We start from the raw sequence: 19,335 nt of genomic DNA on the forward strand, positions 1-19,335 counted from the left end.
TAATGGCGATGGATCGGCGGTGGAGAGAGACACACACCCACCCCACTCAGTATGATTATAAAAATACTTCATGATCAACACCTAAGCGGCAATCAAACTTTAACCTTGATGCTTTGCCATTGATATGGATTTGATTTCGTCGGGCGAGATCAAGTACGGAAAATTGGCCGCTAAAAACACAGTTCGCTCTCCGAGAACCGCAGTATCAAAACCTTGCCCGATGTACATCCAATGACCAGCGTAGCCCCTGTCGTAGTCTTTATTCTCGGCCGGTACTCTGGCGGCAGCCACAGCAGATTTTTGGAATCTCTCGTGATCCAGGCGTTGTCGGCGCTAAAAGCATAGCCGTGAAAATGAAGCGTTTCTGTCGAGTCGGTCGACTGTGGTGTCGCTGCTGCACTCATGGTGGACGTTGTTTGGACATCGAGAACACCTGCGTTCGTATAGAGTTCCTGGCCGGTTGCCGAAAATGAAATGGACTGGAGGGCTCGGCCGATGTTTAGCGTCCGCAAGCACTGGCCTGTCGAGATGTCCCAGATCTTTATGGTTTTATCATATGATGCTGATGCCAGCTGCGCGCTATTGCCTGATAATGCTATTGATATAACAGCGTCGCCGTGGCCCCAGAGTGTCCGGAGACACTGGCTTGTAGTGGTGTCCCATATCTTAATAGTCTTATCGTGTGATGCTGATACTAGCTGGGTGCCGTCGCCCGAGAAGGCTACTGAGACGACGGGGCCCATGTGACCCTGGAACGTCTTAACACACTGACCTGTAGTGGGTTCCCATATTTTAACGGTCTTATCCCATGATGCTGACGCCAGCTGCTCGCTATTGTTGCCTGAGAAGGCTACTGCGATAACAGTGTTCTTGTGGCCCTGAAGCGTCTGGAGGCACTGGCCTGTAGTAGTATCCCAAATCTTGACGGTTCCATCATGTGATGCTGATGCCACCTGCATGCTGTCGCCTGAGAAAGCCACTGAGATAACAGGCTCGCTATGGCCCTGGAGCGTCTGAAGACACTGGCCGGTAGTGGTGTCCCAGATCTTGGCGGTCTTATCATGTGATGCTGATGCAAGGCGCATTCTATCCCCCGAGAAGGCTACCGAGTAAACACCATCGCTGTGGCTCTGGAGAGTTTGGATGGAGTGGCTCGTAGTGTTGTCCCAGATCTTGACTGTGTTATCATATGACGCCGATGCCAGCTGCATCCTGTCATTGCCCGAGAAGGCTACCGAGGCAACAGCGTCGCTATGGCCCTGGAGCGTCTGAAGGCACTGGCCTGTACTGATGTCCCATATCTTAACCGTGTTATCCTCCGATGCTGATGCTAGCTGCGTCCTGTTATTGCTTGAGAATGTCACCGATGTAACAGCGCCGCTGTGGCCTTGCAGCGTCTGGAGACATTGGCCTGTAGTGGCATCCCATATCTTGACGGTCGTATCCTCTGATGCCGAGGCCAGCTGCATTCTGTTACTGCCTGAGAATGTTACTGAGGTAACGGCGTCGCTGTGGCCTTGGAGCGTCTGGAGACACTGGCCTGTAGCGGTGTTCCAGATCTTAATCGTCTTATCGCCTGATGCCGATACCATCTGCAACTTATTTTCAGACGAAAAGGCTACTGTGTTAATAGTATCTCTATGGCACTGGAGCTTCTGGAGATATTTGCCTGTGGTGGTGTCCCAGATCCGAACAACCTTGTCATGTGATGCTAGCGCCACCTGTGTGCCATCGCCCGAGAAGGCCGCACATACAGCATCGCTATGGTTATGGATCGTCCGGAGACACCGGCCTGTAGTGGTGTCCCAGATCTTGACGGTCTTATCCCATGATGCTGATGCCAGCTGCTCCTTATCATTGCCCAAGAAGACTACTGAGATAACGGCGTTTTTGTGGCCCTGGAACGTCTGGAGACACTGGCCTGTGGCGGTGTCCCATATCCTAACAGTCTTATCATACGATGCTGATGCCAGCTGGGTGCCATCGTCTGAGAAGGCTACTGAGGTGACTCTGTTGCGATGGCCCTCGAGAGTCTGCAGGCATGCATTCCAATTGTCTTCTATCATAGGCTTTGTGATTACCCATGTGGGCTCCTCGCAACGAAACAAGCCTCTAATGATGCTACGTCTTGGACTGAATATCAACGCGGATGCGTACACCTGCAAAGGGCAGCTCTCAAGACTAAATTTGTAGGCCCGAATAAACCGCAGCCCATCCTGAACTAGGGCTGCCAGTATAGATTCCTTCGCCATTCCCTGTGCATTGTTAGCTACCTGCTGCACCATTGTTGTCTATAAGGACGCACTTGTGTGAGACGCGTCAGCGTATACATTTGAAGAATCCCTCCTGACACGCTGTCGAGGAGACTTAGTGCCTCCAGCCAGTGTAGGTAGTGATTAGCCAAGAACGCATAAGCCGGCCCATCGTCGGAGAGAACTTGGCCGTGCAGTTCCTGTCCGGCAAGACCGTCCGCTAAATGGTTGATCCAATAAACACAGGAATAACGGACCGGCGCAAGCGGATCGGGCTCAGGGGCCTTAACTCGATCAATAGGATATCCTGGCACTCGCAGGTTGTATATGTCACGTCGTAACGTCTTCGACATGATCTGGAGCGATCTCGTGAATATGTTGCGGTTTTCCTCTGCTAGACCATGCGGATGGATTCTAGTGGATTCGTTCCGTAGCAGAAAGTCTTTTGCTGACTGATGCACGAAATAGACAACCCCCTCTCGAATCGTCAACAGACACCCACATAACCCGATGACTTCCTCAAGAGCATCGACGTCATGGAATTCTTCTAGTGATTCAACAAGAGACGCCAGTTCCTTTAGAGTAAGAGGCCGATAAACGACCGATACAAGGCCCAGTACCTCTCTGCATAGACTCGCGTCGTCCGAATTAAACATGTGGTCCACCATCCGCTTGTAGAGTGAGTCAAGCCCTGCCGGGAACTTGTACAGCTTCGCGCGTGTATGCCATTTCCGCACCTGCGGGTCCGCTAGTTGCTGACAGACCAAGGCCACCCAGAGGAATGTGTCGTTTGCGTTGGTCGCTAAGTGCCGCTGGACAGCATCTTTAGTCTTAGGGTCGTAACCCTTCGATAGCGCCAGCTGATTCACCTTGTACTGGATGTATTTGCCGACGGCAGCGGATATCAACGTATGGTTCAGTTCCAGGCATAGCCGTGTCTTCTTTGTAGCGGCGGCCAGGGCATCCTCGATTTCCAGCCAGTTACGGCTGGATACCACCAGCTTCACACGGGGTAGTGCGGATAATTTGACGATTAGGTCCAGAAGCTGGTCGAGATTGGCGTCGCACTCGTCGAGTGCATCGATGGCGAGGTAGGTGGTTTGCACGCCTGGGCCCTGTAAGACGCCAATAAGCATATTGGAGAGGGCATCCCAGCTGTTGACGTCCTCAAACAGCCTCTTGCCCGCGTGGTCGTACTTCCCACGCAGACTCGCAGTCAGTGCGGGCCTCTGGACGAGAAGCAGATAAATGAGGCCGCGGAGGACGGCCGTCGCGTTGTTCAGACGCACATCCGTCGCTTGGCAAAAGAAGTAGGACAAGGTGCCAGTGCCTGGGGGCAGCTTTTGTAACTCGTCGACGATGCCGCAGAGAAGCATTGTCTTGCCCTTGCCCGGGTCGCCCTTGATCCAGAGCAGCCGGCTCTGGTCGTCGTCGTCGTTGTCGCGCCATCGCCGGAAGTCGGCGTGGTCGAGGATCCAGTGGTACGAGTCCCGCAGCAGGCCGCCTTTGATGCGCTCGGTACGCGCCTTGTCGTCGCGCGGGTCGGTGGTGCGTAGGTCGGCGAGGAATTGGTTGTCTTGATCATCGCGGCCCTGGACGTCTGTCCGCCTGATCAGTAATGAAATCGAGTACGAAAAGCCGCAACCACTGACTGATATTTACATCCCTGACGTTGAAGTTTCCGGCGCCCGTGTTTGAAATTCCAGCTCCGCTGAAAACCGAATGAGGCCCAAGGCTCGGCTGAGCCGCGGCGGGCCCTGCCGCAATCATGTGTGTGGAGAAACAAGTTCCAATCTGATGCGCCGTCTCCAGTGTCTTTCTTCCCCAACCAGGTCGAAGCGCTGTTCGTGAAGCTGCCGTCGGCGGCCGCTTCGGTTTGCTTTCTGCGGGTGGCTCTGAGGGCCATGAAAGACGGCGAGATCTGGTGGGCAGCGCGTCCTCTGCTTTTGCAAAGGGGAAATCAGGCTGAGGGGTGGGGGCGGGCCGATTGGACTCCATGGGCGAATGGAAATGAGAGGCATTGGGAGATCCAGACTGCGCCGCTTGTCTGCATTGGTGTTCTTCAGTCCTCGGCGCCTATGAGGGCCCCTCATGACCAGGGGCCAAGCACACCATCTGTGTAAACCACTCACCCACCTCAATTCATTTCCTTGCATGGGCCCTTGTCCTGATTATCGCGATAACCCCCAAGTCGCTTAATTGTCGTTAGATGCCTATTTTGCTGTAATATCCATCATCCTCTGTCGCTGAAGCCTGATCCACACTCGTGATGTTAAGAGCAGACAATGCAGGGCCGCCAGAGGGCCTACGGACAATACCCCGACGCGACGGTATACACCATCAACTTTAACGTGACCAGAGTGCCTAAATAGTCGATCGAGTGCAGAGCAGCTGGTTAATAAAGGGAGAAACCCGAATATTCAAGTCTTTGAGCCGGTTCAATGGCCACTAAGTTGCGCTCGCATGCATTCTGGAAAGCGAATATAAAGGCACCACCCACCAATACCGGGGCGAATTCAAAGGTACCGAAATATGTTACAGGCGGATACAATCTGGCGATTGCCTTGCAAAACATGCTGTAAAGACAAAGTGCTTTATTCGCGACGTGAGCGATGTACTTTCCTTTAAATGGAGTCTGTCTATTTACGAAAATTTATGCCATTGCGTCATCCACCGCAGAATGTATCTTCCGACCAGGTGATCTGATGTAAAGTACTGAACTAGTAAGTCGAAGGCACAACCCCAATGTGTCCACCATCAGTGTTCAGTATATTCCCGTTGATGTATGCCCCAGCCTTGCTCACCAGAAAGAGCGCCGCGCCTGCCATGTCCTCTACATCCCCCGACCTCTCTGCCGGCACTACCGTCTTCGGCCAACCTGCTCGGTGCTGCGCATCCATGACCGTTGTCATTTCACTGGGGTAGACTAGGATCTCCGGTCAGATCAATCTTCGAAGTGGGGTTGGGGGCGGGGCGAATGCGAAAGTTAATCGTCAAGTGGACTTACACCCGGGGCAAATGACATTGGCGCGAATATTGAACGGGACCAGGACCGTGGCCAGTTGCTTGAACATGTGGTTGATTCCCGCCTTTGACGCGCCGTACGGGAAACCCTTCGCCTCGCGGCTGAACGCGCCGATGCTGCTCGTGGCAATCACCTGGCTCCTCTGCTTGAAACCGCGCTTATTACCCTCATCAAGCAGCTCTAGGAAGGCGGCCACGGTAAAGAATACTGCCGTGTTATTCACAGCAAATGTGTCGTTGAATGCTTGCTGGTCAATGTTGAACATGAAGTCTCGGTATTGCACGATTGTCGGGTTTGGAGGTAACCCTGCCAAATTCGGACCAGGAACTCCAGAGTTGGCAATGACAACGTTGACGTATCCGCATGCCTCTTTAATTTGCGCAACTGCACCATCAAGATCTTCTTTTCTGGTTACATCTGCTTGAATGGCGCGAATATTACCGTGCAACTACATCGTGTAATAGGTCAGCTGCATTTGACTCTAGCGATGGTTGATGGCTTGTCATGACTCACAGCAGTGGCAGCGGCCTTTTCCAAAGCTTCCTTGCGACGACCAATGATGTAGACGATCGCGCCGTTGGCCTCGAGACCTTGAGCAATCATAAGGCCGACACCTATGTCAAGCATTAGGAACGAGACATTCGACTTTTTGTGTCGCAGCGTTTCTTGCTGGCAACAACTTACCAGTGCCCCCGCCAGTGATAACGGCAACAAGACCTGAAACGCCGAAGAGATCGGCAGCTGCGAGAGACGGAGAACCCATGTTTGGAATATTTACTGGATGAAAAATAATAATGATTGTAGTCTGCCAAATTTGTGGTATTTTGAGACGTCTTCAATTCCTTAAATATTATCACTTTGCGATTTTGACTGAGTCGCTCAAAGTGTGGGCGGCACCCGCTAGTGGCCGTAAAAATGCCAGGCCATACGGAGTCGGGAGTTGGTAGACGCCGTGAATGGGGCCCCGACCATACGGTATCGGAACTCGCTTGGCGCCGCTCGGACACCAGACATGACAAAGAGCGTGGGTCGGAAACCGGCGAGCTGTCGGGGCCGAGCTACCGGCATCACGGCAATTGTTGATTGACAAAGTCACGTTCCATTGCGAATCACGTTATTTTTGTTATCACGCAATCAATCTGCAGGCTCGGAAAACGAAGTTGAACTTGTCCGACACACACGGATCCAGGTTGTATACACCTCTGAAAGATTGGTTTGCTAAACGCCAGCAAACTTGGTCGGATGAGGTTGACGACGGTAATCCGTCGATGGACACGATAAAATTGCTGGAATCCGCACCAAGTATTCTTCCAAGCTCTTCTTTTCGAGATTCAAGTATATCTTGGATCTCTTTTAGTTCTGTTAGTCGTGGGTTGCGAGGGGTTACAGGTGGCCCTGCTCTTTTCCAGTTGTCTGGTACAACGGGAAGATAGTCCTCAAAGTCAACCATTGAGTCCACTGCCTGACCAGCCACAAGGGCATCCCAGAATGCCGCATATCTGGCTTTTTGCGAAGCATAAGGATTGAGTTGATGCGGATCCAGAGCTAATTGCTTGCATTGTCCGACGGCGACCATAAATCCAGTTGAGGTTTCCCAGCTCGAATTCAGTTCTTCCGGGAATGGCGCGTGAGTTGCTTCAATTTCGTCCCAGATGATGCCTTCCACATCTACCGTCATTTCGTCTTGGTTGACGACAAAATTGCGGTTGAAATCTAGGCCAGCTGAGTACTTAGGCCGCTTTGCCTTATCTTTGTCCAACCAGTTGCGAATGAACAATCTCTGTGTGAAGATTTCATTTGCGCGCATAAATTTATCCATCGACTCTTCAACACCCAAGTTTTCTTGGTCAATGGAATGTTCATCATGAAGTCCAGCAAACACGAGGTGCTTGCTGTCAACCATCTCTTGAATTGCACTCGCTAGAGCCGGAGGAAAGTGTCTCGTCCACTCTTGAGGGTCAAATGTGACCTCCCCTTTATCCATTACTTTGGTCATTTCTTTTCTTGCTGAAGTGTAGCTCGTAGGAAAAGTGACCTGAGCTGTTCCGTCGATCATACGCGTCACGCAAGGTACTGCCCACCATGGAATTTCTCGTTCGACTTCTGCATCGCGGTTTGGCAGTGGCGTGTTATGGCGCTTGCGAGACCAATCAGGAACCCACGACGGTAGTTGTAGAAACATGATGTTGTTTTGAGACGTTGAGGTTCCTGCGCTGTGTCTCAAAAGCTCCAACCCCAGCGAGCTTTCTATCATCTCGGTGGCAAATCTCATGTAGACTTGCTCAATAGACTCGTTGTAGTCGATAACGAATCTCCAAGCGGCGCCACTGTTGTCTGCTAACACTCCCAATAGGCCATAAATCTTGTCTCGGGGATCAGTTGCATTGAACTGGCGATATTCAACAACCTGTTGCAGAATGTCTTTCTCGTCAAACCTCATGCTGAAACTTTTCATCACAAGCCTTGTAGAGATCCAACGCAAATAGTCCAAGTGCAGAACGCCATCTACGCCGGTGATAGACTGGCGGAACGTAGGCTCATCAACTTTGATCCTTGCACATGCGATGACAAGTTGAATCCAAGGTATCAAACTTCTGCCACAGCGCACAGTCACTGAACTCCATTCCCACGTCTTGTGTCTTCCACCGCCCCAGCAGATCTCTTGCACGATCCATACCCGATTCCACCACGACCTACTCAAAAGTTTCTCGATCGCCTTGCACACTCGAGGAGAAAGCACAGGCATTTTCTCATAAGGGTGCGTCTTCCCCAACCTTTTCAGCTCTTCCACGGCTAGGTCACTGTCTTCGCCCTCTGACCCAAGCCAGACTGTGATACCATTACATGCAGCGTATATGATGTTCATGACAGCGACCTGGAGATTTCGTTCGGCGATGTTCTTCTGGTTGATGCAAACAGCGTCTACCCAAAGTACCACCACCTTTTCCACGCCCCGACGTTGTCGAAGGAAGGACGCCAAGTTCGGGGTGATGCTGAGATTGGTACTCTCATGGATGATGAGCTCTTCGGTTGGCGCTTCAGTGCCCCACGCATAGGAGAGGGTTTCGTACTCCAGTGCCCCTTCCAGTGCCAACAAAGGATCCGACGTTTCTAGTCGGCATTTGAGCGGTTGTGTTGTATCGGGCGCTGGCAACAGATGAAGTAAACGAACTTCAAATGTGTCGCTGCATATTGGTGTGTACTGATACGGCAATAGAGGGATGGTTCCGGGCGCAGCTGACCCTGGTTCGTTCATCGTCAACGACATAATGTGGTTCAAGCAGTCTGATTGTCGATGGGAAGCAAAGCCAAGAATGAAGAATCAAACAATCGAGATAAACTGAAAACAATGAGGCTGACAATGACGACGCGCACGATATTTAAGATGGGGCCCCACTGCTGGGCGCTTAAAAAGTGCAAGACGAGGCGGTGTTTTGCACCAACCAACGAACATGCATTGCAGGCAGAAACCCCCCATCTGCATACAACAGGCAGCAAGGCAGTTCGCGCCTCCCCTGCCTAGCTACTATTAGGAGGAGAAATAACGGAAATGCAGAAAGTTTTGATATTGAGAACGAGCGGGGAGAAAATTATAGAGTTTTTGCATGCTCTGGAACTCAATCTCGGCGTTCGTATTATAGGATACCCGTACGGGTGGGAAATTAACATAGGAAATTCAGGCATGTAATCAGGTTCAGCATGTGGATCGAAAATGAAGAAAATAATAGGTTGGCAGAAGCGAGTGTTGGAGATATTGTCGCTGGCAGCCCGGAGGCTGAATCCCCGGGTTCCGCTGCCGCAGCCGGCCGGGTGCTGCTGACCACGTGCCCGTAATCTGGCAGGGTAATCCAACACTTGCATTCCCAAGGACTTAGGACTCGTCATGAAGTTCAGAAATACCGAAATTCAAAACGCAGGGCAACTTATGTTTCAGATCTCTCGAGGATGCATTAAGTAGACTCCATAAACACTGACCGTCGCCTCTCTTCATTCCCATGGAGGCCTTTTTTTGGATGTTCACGAAGTACCTAATGCATGTTTGGTTAGGTCATCGATGAGACACCTCCAGTCTTGCAACTACGCACAGTTGTATACGACCGGAACCTCCATGCAAAATTATCCCTCTTTCTGGTGGTCCTGATTTAAAGAAGGGCTCTGCTCACACCCAGCTATGTCGCTGGCTTATTAGCCCATCTCCGTGATTTCCAACGATAAGAAATATCAAGGTGGTTTTTTAGCTTCGAGGCACTGCCGCACGAGCCGAAAGACGGGCTAATTCAGACGTCTGCCGGGCGTTCTCAAGTTCCAGCCAAGGAACTATCTCGCCCCGCTTCTGGTTCGTAACATGGGCTTCCTTCTTGCTAGGCAGTGATGTCCATCATGAAAGTGGGTCTGCGGGTGTGCTGAATATGCCATTTTCGGATGTTCCTGCACATAGCCAAAGAAGTTAAAGCGCTTGCACAAGAACGGCAAAAGGCTGACAACAAACACAAGCAAGGGGTGAGATGCCTATCGATACACTTCGCACCTTGTTTTCGTTGAATGGGCTAGTTATTTCACTATTAACTTGGCGTAAGATGGAAGGGCTGAACGCCGGAGTACCTTCCTAGCTAGAACGAGGCCAACTTTCTAAATGAGGCTGGGTATCTTGGCATCTTAGCGTTGCCTTTTGTACACCAATCATGATAGTGGATAACAGAGCACTCTCGTCAAGCTTCTCACCACAGTCAGACATATTGCCCCTAGAGCAATCCAGGCTTCACCGGATAATCTGCAGTCGCAGGGTTATCGACGAACAATGGGTATAGTTGTCAGGCCTCAATACAGACTACGAGATGATGCTGACTGTGATTGCGTCTTGATATTGACCCATTCAGCTGACATGCGACGATAAGGCATGGCCTAGGTCAAGGGCGTGCGCGAGGAAGTCAATCTTGGTAGAACTCTGCAAGCTATATAAGAACGTCGGCCGTCCATGTTATGGTTTCGAAGCACAAACATCAAGCTATTCCTTCAACATCCAATATGCGCACCAACGTTCTTTTTCTTTCGCTCCTGGCTCCTGGCCTCATAGCCGCCGCAGCACTCGAAAACATCCAGCTCTACGAAGAGGGTGAATTTTCATCTGGTTTCTTGATTCCCGCAAACATCTCACTTGAAGACTACGACATTTCTGGGGACTGGATGACTCCAGTTGCAGCGCTCCACAAGCGTAACACCTTCGATCTCGAGCTGGGCAACTTCTCCGCTGTGGAAGGCCTCGTTACGAGTGCTGATGACGACGAAGAATCGGATATTGCCAGTCGCCAGACTCGCCAGACAAACGTACTGGTAGGCAAAACGCAAGTCGACTACGGGTGCGATGCTTCCATCCGCAAGACGCTCGGGGAAGCCATCCATTCCCTCTGCTGGAATGGGCTTTGTGACGGCGGCACCCTATACACGCGCAAGGTCAAGCATCTTGACCGTGGCCCGTTTCGCGATGCTTGGATCCAGGTCAGGATCGAGGGACATTACGATGGACCGAATACACGTGGATACATCGCAAACGTCGTCGAAAACCTGGTCACCCCCAAGACTGCGATCCCCGCCTGGAGAGAGTACCACCACATGTCGCAGCACAACTACTACACTCACGCATGCTCGATGTCCAAGTTTGCGAACTACGTGGCCATTCACAAGAGGTTCAGCCCGAATCCAGTTGACATAAGAATTAACATCAGCCTCCACACCTCAAACCGTAAGTGGTTGCTCACAGTCAGCACCTGTGACTATAGCTGATCATTTACTGCAGAATACTGTGCTGGCGCGGACATTTTCAGGGAGGTTCTCGGCGCAGTCAATGGGTACGCGGCGGCGTTTTTCAACATTTTCGTACCCAGTTGCGCCTAGAAAAAGGATGCCATGGGCCATGATACCTGTGTAGAGGGATGCCAATTAAAACGTAGTTCCTGCCGGTATTGAAAGACTACGCTATATCCATCTTTGAACTTTTTGATATCTTGTCGAGGAGAGTGTTGTAGCCAGGAATCCCCCGTCAATTCAAAAGAATAAGCTTCCGAGTTCAAAGAAAGAGAACTTGCTGAAAACTGTAGCGTGAAAGCCAATGATGTGAGACTCTCTTCAATGATTTGGTCTCGAGGTGATGAATTCAATGGTTTCGCCGCCATGGTAACAGGAAACCTCCAGAATATCATCCGATCAGCAGTTCAAAGTCAATGTGTAGTTCAGGTGGTGGCGAAAATGGGGCTAGTTCAAAAAACACCAGGATTTTGCTTCGGCGATAGCTCATCCGGCGACTCGAGTCATCATATCACCAAGCTACAGAATTTCTGGGAACATTCATCTCGCTGTCTTAAAGCTGAGAAGTAGAAATGAATGATAGCCTTTCAAAACTCTGATCGATCGTTCATCATAGTACCTACCTCATCCTATCACCAGGGTCCCACTTTTAATAGATCAGTAATCAATCTCAACCGCAACGATCGTACACACACCAGTCCATCCATCAATGCCTAAAACAAGAAAACAAATGATGTTCAAAGAAGGGTGGTCCACACTTTAAACCTTGTGGTCGGGGGATATTACAATCAATCAAGTAATCAACTGAACCCTATCTCAGCACTATGGATTAGTGATCAAGCCAGGTGCTTGGCATTTTGGCTCAGCCCGGAAAACATTCGCCCTGAGTCTCGCGCATGTAGGTAGCCAAAAGAAACATAAGAAATGACGGAAGGCGGACCTTGCAACGCCGAACACCGCATCATGTACTGGGAAAACGGAGTTCGGTGCCAGTCGCTCTTTACAATATACGCGAGTTCAGCGTCCACATATGCACGGCAATGGGCTCAATTGTAACGCAAGTCAGCAAAACAAACAAAAAAGTTGGAAATGCACGGTCAGCTCGTCATATTAACACAGGGATGTAGCATCGGCCGAAAGATCAACTAATCTGTTCCAGCTTAGTGTGCCTCTATCCTCAGCTGAAGTGATGCTGTACCATAGTACTCGATTCTGGAAACGTTCAGGATAAAAAGCCAGACAGTATCCTGGTCGAAACCACCATGTGATGAAGCCGCAGTTCTATTTTGCTCTCATTACTTGACAAGAACAATACCACAACCGCAATACATCTGGATTTGACACAATGGCCGAATTGAGAGCCGCTGTATACGTCGCGCCGCCAATTCCTTCCAAGGTACCCGGCTCAACCAATACAGCTCCTTGGTCCCCGATTTCATGCACCCTTATCTACTCATCAAAGGAGGCTGTCTTGGTAGACACACCAATCACCATCAAGCAGACGGAAGATCTCATCACTTGGATCGAGACGATTGCGCCGAAGAGAAAGCTATCCTACATCTACATCACCCACGGTCATGGAGATCATTGGTTCGGTATTCCACTCTTGCTAAAGCGCTTTCCGGAAGCCGTTCCAATCGCTACAACTGGTACCATCAAACATATGGAGCAACAGATCGAGGACGTCTTCTATAACCAAACTTGGGAAGCCCGCTTCCCGGGCCAGATTTACCGCCCCTTCACCCTAGCCCAGCCTTTGTCTGCGAAACTCGGCGGTTCTTTCAAGCTCGAGGACCGTTGGGAGTTCCAAGCCATTGAATGCGGACACACCGATACGTTCGACTCGACGATTCTTTGGGTCCCGGATCTTAGACTCGCTGTCTGCGGAGATGTGGTCTATGGCCAGGTTCATCAGATGCTGATGGAGGCCAACACAAAGGCCAAACGGGAGGAATGGATTAGAGCAATCGAAAAGGTCGAGGCTCTTAATCCCGCTTACGTCGTGGCTGGACACAAGCAAGCCGAAGAAATCGATGGGATCTGGCATTTGGGTGCAACCAAGAAGTACATTCAGGACTTTGGCAAAATTCTTGAGAAGAACCCAAAGAACGAGAGAGAGGTGTTTTCGGAGGTTATGAAATTGTATCCAGACAGGTTCAATCCGGGTGCTCTACGTCTAAGCGCCATGGGCGCGTTCCAGGTTCCGAAGGAGTCACGTATTTGAAATGGCACGATAAGAAATATGAGGAGAGGTTTCGACGGTTCACTCTTTGGTTTGGGCTAAGCCCATTTCATCATTAGACGTCACGATTCTCAGTCTTGCTCCCACATAGCATTAGTGCAATTTTTTGATACAGATCCTATGAAGCGGATCCCATGCAACTCCAAAACTTCGCATCGGATATAGTGAACAGAACCTGAGACCGTTATGAGCGCGCAGAACAAAAGGTCGAGTGAATTACGTTGCGCCAATTGTAGAATAATTAACATAGAGACGAGCCACGCTCTAGTGGCGGAATTCTCCCTCAAACAGCTTCAAAATTTGCTCTGGATATCTGTTTCGACTGCTAGCAAATTCGGAGATGTATCGCATGTCTAAACAACATTGCAACCTACTGCCTGCTTTTCAACCCGGCATGGAATTAATTCACTGTGAAACCGTCATGATCAGCAAACAACCTAAATAAATTGATCATGGTTTGCGTACCATGAAGTTTACATGCTGTCTTCTTCAAGCATCATCTCACATCGCTTGTTGACCTCGGCGCTCCGAGCTCCTGCCGAACATCATCGTCGATGAATGGGACTCTGACAGTTGATTGCGGGGTAATTTCTTCAGTGAGACAATGATTGCTATGACGTTGCGAAAAGGATGTCTCCTGATCGACGATGCCTCGGGTCGTGATTAGTGATACCTTCCAATCCCGCTCGTTCAGCGTTTGCACGGATCTCGTAACAGCATCTCCGCATCGGCCGGGAATTACGAATGCCGGCCGGCGAGCTTGGGTTACACGCTGAGTTACATATAAGACGCAATCCCTTTTTGACTGATAAAGACCGAAACACTTGTAGTAATACAATCCCAAACAGAGCACTTCTTCATTTCACCAATTCAATTACCAACACCTCAAAAATGCCTAAGTGGGTCTTCAACTGCAACGCCGGCATGTTCAGCACCGCCGAGAAGAAGCAAATTGCCGAAGGCATGACCAAACTCTACACTAGCGTCGGCCTGCCCGCCTTCTACTGCCACACGCACTTCATCGAGCTGCCACCAGACAACATCTATGCCGGTGGCGAGACTCCCAAGGCTCTTACGACTGTCTCCATCTATCACATCGCGCGAGGCTTTGATACGCCGCAGGTTGAAGCGTTATTCTTTAAGGCCCTTGATGATATATTGAGGCCCATACTGAAACCCAAGGGGATCGAGTGGGAGTGCGGGGTTTACGAGGCTAGAAGAGAATTGTGGAGGATCAACGGGCTTGTGCCTCCCGAGACGGGGTCCGAGTTGGAGAAGAAATGGGCCAAGGAGAATAAAGTTACGGACGAGGAAGATTTGTTCAGGGTTCAGAAACTTACCAAATTGTAACCTTGGCAATGGCACGGAGGACTCAGTTCGATGTTCCAATCGAGAAATGAGATAATTGAATACATGCCATAAGCTAACTATATGTTTCCTGGGGAGGAAAATAAATAATGAATACCGACTTTATAACAACTAAGTTAGTTGAGACGACTAAAAGTTGAGAGGAAATTTATAAGTAGTAATAAAAGCGTAACGTACAGTGGGGACCCAAAGTCTGAATGCTCCTTATAGTGCGCCACCTGAAAGGGCTGGCTTGGCCCACCTACTAACCAAATTAGATATCATGGTGTATCACTATTGGAATCACAGGGTACCCGTACGGGAGTAATCGAACATAATCAAAGGATCAAAACTGGTACTGTATTCTTCTGTTGTCTTGTTGTCTAGAAGAGTAGGTAGGTTGGCAGCAGCAGCAGTAGTGAAGATATCACTATTGCCAGCCCGGAGGTTGGATCTCCGGGTTCCGCTGCCGCGGCCGTTGCCGCGGCCGTTGCCGCGGCCAGCTACTGCTGCTGGCCAACTCCCTGTATTCTGGCTGAGTAATCCAACAATCACATTAGTTATCGATCAGTGGTAACCAGCGCAACGGAGCGGATTTTAGACTTGAAGAAATCGAGCGAATTAACACCATATTTCACACCTTAAGCACGCAGAACTGACAATGCAGCTCAACAGATATCTGTAACAGCAGCCGAAAGTGACCGAAAGTAGCAATAGACCAAAGATCCGCCATTGCTGGCAACCATGCCCGCGCACGCTTATATTCGGACACAGGACAGAAACCTCAAACGTGTACATTCGGCAAGCTCATACCTAGCATGAGGGTTGGATAACTTTGTCCTATGTCATATTTACAAGAACACTTTAATCGATAGAAACAAAAAATGACGGTAAATGTATTGTTATGAAATACTTTGTTTTTAATTACCTATACGTCAAGATCATTGAGAAGAGATCATTAGTTTAAACAATGCTGACCTCCTTTTCTGGAATCCCGTCGATAAAGGCTCGTGCGTCATCTTCGCTCCTAAAATGGCCAGTCATCACCCCCAACCTTCGGTACTTACCCGTTTCCACATATGTGAGTGAGTACAAGCCCACAGCCATTATAGTTTCCCCCCGCCCAAGGACTCATACTCATCCATATAAATAAAGCCTCGTCCCTGATGTCCTCCAAGGTATCAAAGAATACTTCCACTTTGAATCGGTTGTCTTCCTTCACGGATCGCTTCCGTCCATCAAGTATTTGGATAGTTCGAACTTTCTTGATGTTCGCACGCCCATAAGAATCTCGACTGCCAACGTCAATACCTAAACGTGCGCATGGACCCATTGAAGTAAGTATACCGCTCTCTACCTCTCCCGTATCTTCTTTACCACGACACACTGTTTCCGCAGAAATTACAGATGTAAAGACAGTGATGGCTCTCATGTGCCCTCTGCCAAAAATGCTCAATCTACCATCAAGGGATGCCCAAGACCATGACGGTGCCCGGTAGTCGAGGCACCTTTTAGCTGGACCATTGACAGTCCACGTGAGCGTCTCAATCAATTCCTCCTCCCCATAAGCCAGCAAGATACCGATGTGGACCTGGTTTCAACAGTTTGAGCCTGGCCTTCATATCGTTGGCTAGTCCAGCCAGAGCAGCAAGTTTGTCGCTGGCCACTGTCAGCGTCCGACTTGCGTAGTAACTGACCATCATGTTCCAGTCGGTAAATATTTGCTCATAGGCACTGGAAGCATGTCTACGATCCGGACCGTCTAAAAGCTGCTTCCAAAGAAAAGGAAAACGGTGAGGTTGATCCGTGACATTGTCCTCTTCGTGATGTGTAAAGCAATAAACGCCTCGCGGGTGCGTCTCACAGCAGGAAGCTTCACGACACTCCCAGAAAACCTGCTTAGACCCAAAATGCAAGGTTCGAGGTGCAAGAAGTCGTTCAGGAAGTGAACTAGAACAAGGATACTCCGCTAGAACGCAATTACGGCGGCCATCCGAAAAGGGTCAAATGGCAAGTCATTGCATAGAATCAACATTAAAAACATAGTCTCAATATACCAAAACGAATTTTTACTTGAGTAAAAAAAATTCAAAATTCAAAATAGTGATGATGTTTTGACAAAAGAGAACAATGGCTCAGTTTACGACCGGCCAAAATGAATGTCAGATATCAACCCTCCCTATTAGGTGTTGAGAACCCCCTTAACCCGTACCTCCGCATCCGCTAACATGCCCGCCAGAAGCATTCGGGACTTTGTCATTATTGAAGCACCTCGCTCTCGTAAAGACAGGGGTGTTGAAGCTGGCAGCCCACTCGTTACCATCCTTGTCCGGCTTGTCGTAGTACCAGAACTTCCAATGCGTCGGCGTCGAACCGATACAGGAGCCAGCCTGTTTCTTCAAGGTATCCTGGCCAAAGTCTGCCGTTGCCCAGCCACCACCATGGATGAAGATACTGTTGAGGACAAGCTTGTACTCGCTCCTGCAGTCGCCGACGGGCTCCCTTGGTGGCGGCCAGGGGCGGTTGTCGCGGTGGATGTCGACGCGGTACGTATACTCGCCCGTAGCCCATTTGCCGCCAAACTTCCAGTTCATAGGGTTATTCGAGTCGGAGCCGTCGCAGCTGTGGATGATTTTGTTGAACGCCTCCAAGCACTTGTCCTTGTCGAACTCTGACGCGTTTTGGGTAAGCTCAATCTTGAACTTGCTTTGATCGGGAGTGCCCTCATTGTAGGTCTTCTCGATACTCCAGCCAACGTCATGCTCAGGCGCATCAAGGGTGTTGCAGAAGTCTTTGTAGTTGGCATCCAGAACAGCGGGATGCGCGTAGCCCTTTGAACCGTCCTTTTGCCAGCACTTGAACTCGTCAACCACCTTGCAGGTGTTGGCCTCTTTGCCGAGAGCCTCGGCGCGGAGCTTGATCAGTCGGTCCACTGCATAAGAGGCAATAGTGACGTGGCCCTTTTCGTTAGGATGAAAGTTTTTGCCGAAGCTGTCGGGCATACCCATGGCTATAAATTTGCGAATGAGGTTGGGGTTGTCGCCCGGGCAGCTGGGTGGGGACGGAGTGTCTCGTGGACTGAGTCGGTAACGCGCCTCGGCTCTTGGGTCGGCCGACTTCCACAGACTCGACTCGTAGATGTTATCTTTGCGTTTTACTTCTGCGTACTCTCGCATGATTGCTGCCTCTTTCTCTGTTGCCACGTACCCCCTAAGGTCTCTCCGGAGTTCTGTTTGCTCTGGTGAACAATATGTTAGCCATGACTGTAAAGCGCAACGTGCTAGAGGTCATCATCGACGAAAGATCTTTCTTACCCCGTACACGTGTGTCCGGCTTGAAGAACTGCAGATCGGGTTGTTTTTCATCCGGGTAATTCCCGTCTCCCTGCGGGTCGCAGTATTGCCCTCGTACTCCCTCATAAGTCCACTTATCCCAGTCCGCAACGCTGTTCAAGTCACTGTCAGCATAATCAAGTTTCCAAGGATGCCCTGTTACTACAGTAAATACATACCCAATCTTGTATTTGACGTTGCCGTTCTTGGTCACATCATTGACGACGTCCTTGATAGCATCGTTAATTCCAACGACCAAGCTGTTAAACTTCCTTCGGAGTTCAGCTGTGAGCGGCAGTCCGGTGGAAAACCAGTACTGGGGCTTTATTCCCATGATAGCCCACCTCTGTTGCTCAGTGCATGTCTTGTCGTCGTCAACTCTGAAGTATTGTCCATATGCATTAAAGACCACAATGCTATCATCCGCCATTTTTTCGTTCAACTTCAACAAGATAGACTTGAGGTTGGGCTTCAGAATGGTGTTAATATTCTCCTGGGCCTTGGCGATGATATCTGTGCAAGCGGACTCGCCCTCATACCTAAGACTTTAATTAGTACTGATATCAGAGTACATGACCTACTGGCGAGACTTACGGTAAGAAAATACAGTTCTCGATCATTGCAGCCTGTTCAAGGGATTTGTCAGTTGTCGATCTCTGACTGTATGGCTGGTATCAAGCCTGAAGAGGTTAAACTCACCAAGCACAGATCATTCCCTCCAGCGGTCAACGTCACGAAGTTCATATCGCTCCCCAGTTTGTCGGTGATCTGTGTGTATATGGATTCTGACCGAGCTCCACTGCAAGCCAGGAACTGAAACTCATTGACGGCAGAACCAAAAGCGCTATTCAGAACCATTGGGTACGACTGATCGTATCGAGAACAGATCCAGTCGTTGAATTGGTGGTAAACCTGGCCGAGCTGGTTTCCTGCGCCGATTCCAGCAGTGAAGCTGTCACCGATGGCAGCCCATTTCTTGATCCAGGAAAAGCTCGCGGGATCTTCTTCTCTACGTTGCAGGGAAGACATGTGTTTCAGTTGGGTCGGGTTGCCTTGGTTCAGCGGTGGAAGAACGGACGCCTCTCCGGCACCGAGGAGAAGCCCCCAGTACAGGAGCGCCCGGGTTGAGTGTCTCATTCTGACCGGTGTCTGCTTTTCTTTAGACGAACAAGTCAGCTATTAGTCAAGACGAAGTTGGAAATGGGTGGATTTGGCTACCTGGGCTCGACGATCGGTGACTGTGCGGCGTTCAAAAAGGTACTGTATCAAGGAATGACAGGTAGCTCTCAGGAAAGGAGTGACATGAGAGCTCAAACACCAATGTTGAGAGACTTC

The 19,335-nt window shown here is 50.0% G+C and overlaps 6 protein-coding genes across 6 annotated transcripts; 3 read left to right on the plus strand and 3 right to left on the minus strand.

Moving 5' to 3' along the window:
- Positions 1-170: 170 nt before the first annotated feature.
- EsH8_V_000962 (uncharacterized protein) lies at positions 171-4,158 on the minus strand (the record flags this gene model as incomplete). Its single annotated transcript, XM_083273478.1, has 3 exons — positions 171-2,033; positions 2,306-3,852; positions 3,924-4,158. 3 exons carry the CDS (start codon positions 4,156-4,158, stop codon positions 171-173), a joined length of 3,645 nt encoding a protein of 1,214 aa, XP_083126193.1.
- An 814-nt stretch (positions 4,159-4,972) lies between these two features.
- On the minus strand, positions 4,973-6,040 carry EsH8_V_000963 (SDR family NAD(P)-dependent oxidoreductase; the record flags this gene model as incomplete). Its single annotated transcript, XM_083273479.1, has 4 exons — positions 4,973-5,178; positions 5,260-5,725; positions 5,791-5,891; positions 5,962-6,040. 4 exons carry the CDS (start codon positions 6,038-6,040, stop codon positions 4,973-4,975), a joined length of 852 nt encoding a protein of 283 aa, XP_083126194.1.
- Positions 6,041-10,302: 4,262 nt separating this feature from the next.
- On the plus strand, positions 10,303-11,169 carry EsH8_V_000964 (uncharacterized protein; the record flags this gene model as incomplete). The annotated part of the gene is made up of 2 exons (XM_083273480.1): positions 10,303-11,017; positions 11,072-11,169. The coding sequence occupies 2 exons, from the start codon at positions 10,303-10,305 to the stop codon at positions 11,167-11,169; spliced, it is 813 nt and encodes a 270-aa protein (XP_083126195.1).
- Positions 11,170-12,424: 1,255 nt separating this feature from the next.
- EsH8_V_000965 (beta-lactamase-like protein) lies at positions 12,425-13,303 on the plus strand (the record flags this gene model as incomplete). The annotated part of the gene is made up of 1 exon (XM_083273481.1): positions 12,425-13,303. The coding sequence occupies one exon, from the start codon at positions 12,425-12,427 to the stop codon at positions 13,301-13,303; it is 879 nt and encodes a 292-aa protein (XP_083126196.1).
- Positions 13,304-14,212: 909 nt separating this feature from the next.
- Positions 14,213-14,671, plus strand: EsH8_V_000966 (tautomerase family protein; the record flags this gene model as incomplete). Its single annotated transcript, XM_083273482.1, has 1 exon — positions 14,213-14,671. The coding sequence occupies one exon, from the start codon at positions 14,213-14,215 to the stop codon at positions 14,669-14,671; it is 459 nt and encodes a 152-aa protein (XP_083126197.1).
- Positions 14,672-16,869: 2,198 nt separating this feature from the next.
- EsH8_V_000967 (uncharacterized protein) lies at positions 16,870-19,137 on the minus strand (the record flags this gene model as incomplete). Its single annotated transcript, XM_083273483.1, has 5 exons — positions 16,870-17,906; positions 17,983-18,113; positions 18,180-18,539; positions 18,595-18,626; positions 18,700-19,137. The coding sequence occupies 5 exons, from the start codon at positions 19,135-19,137 to the stop codon at positions 16,870-16,872; spliced, it is 1,998 nt and encodes a 665-aa protein (XP_083126198.1).
- Between the last annotated feature and the right edge of the window lie 198 nt (positions 19,138-19,335).

This window comes from Colletotrichum jinshuiense, chromosome 5, assembly GCF_051148585.1.
Source record: "Colletotrichum jinshuiense chromosome 5, complete sequence".
Classification (NCBI taxonomy): domain Eukaryota; kingdom Fungi; phylum Ascomycota; class Sordariomycetes; order Glomerellales; family Glomerellaceae; genus Colletotrichum; species Colletotrichum jinshuiense.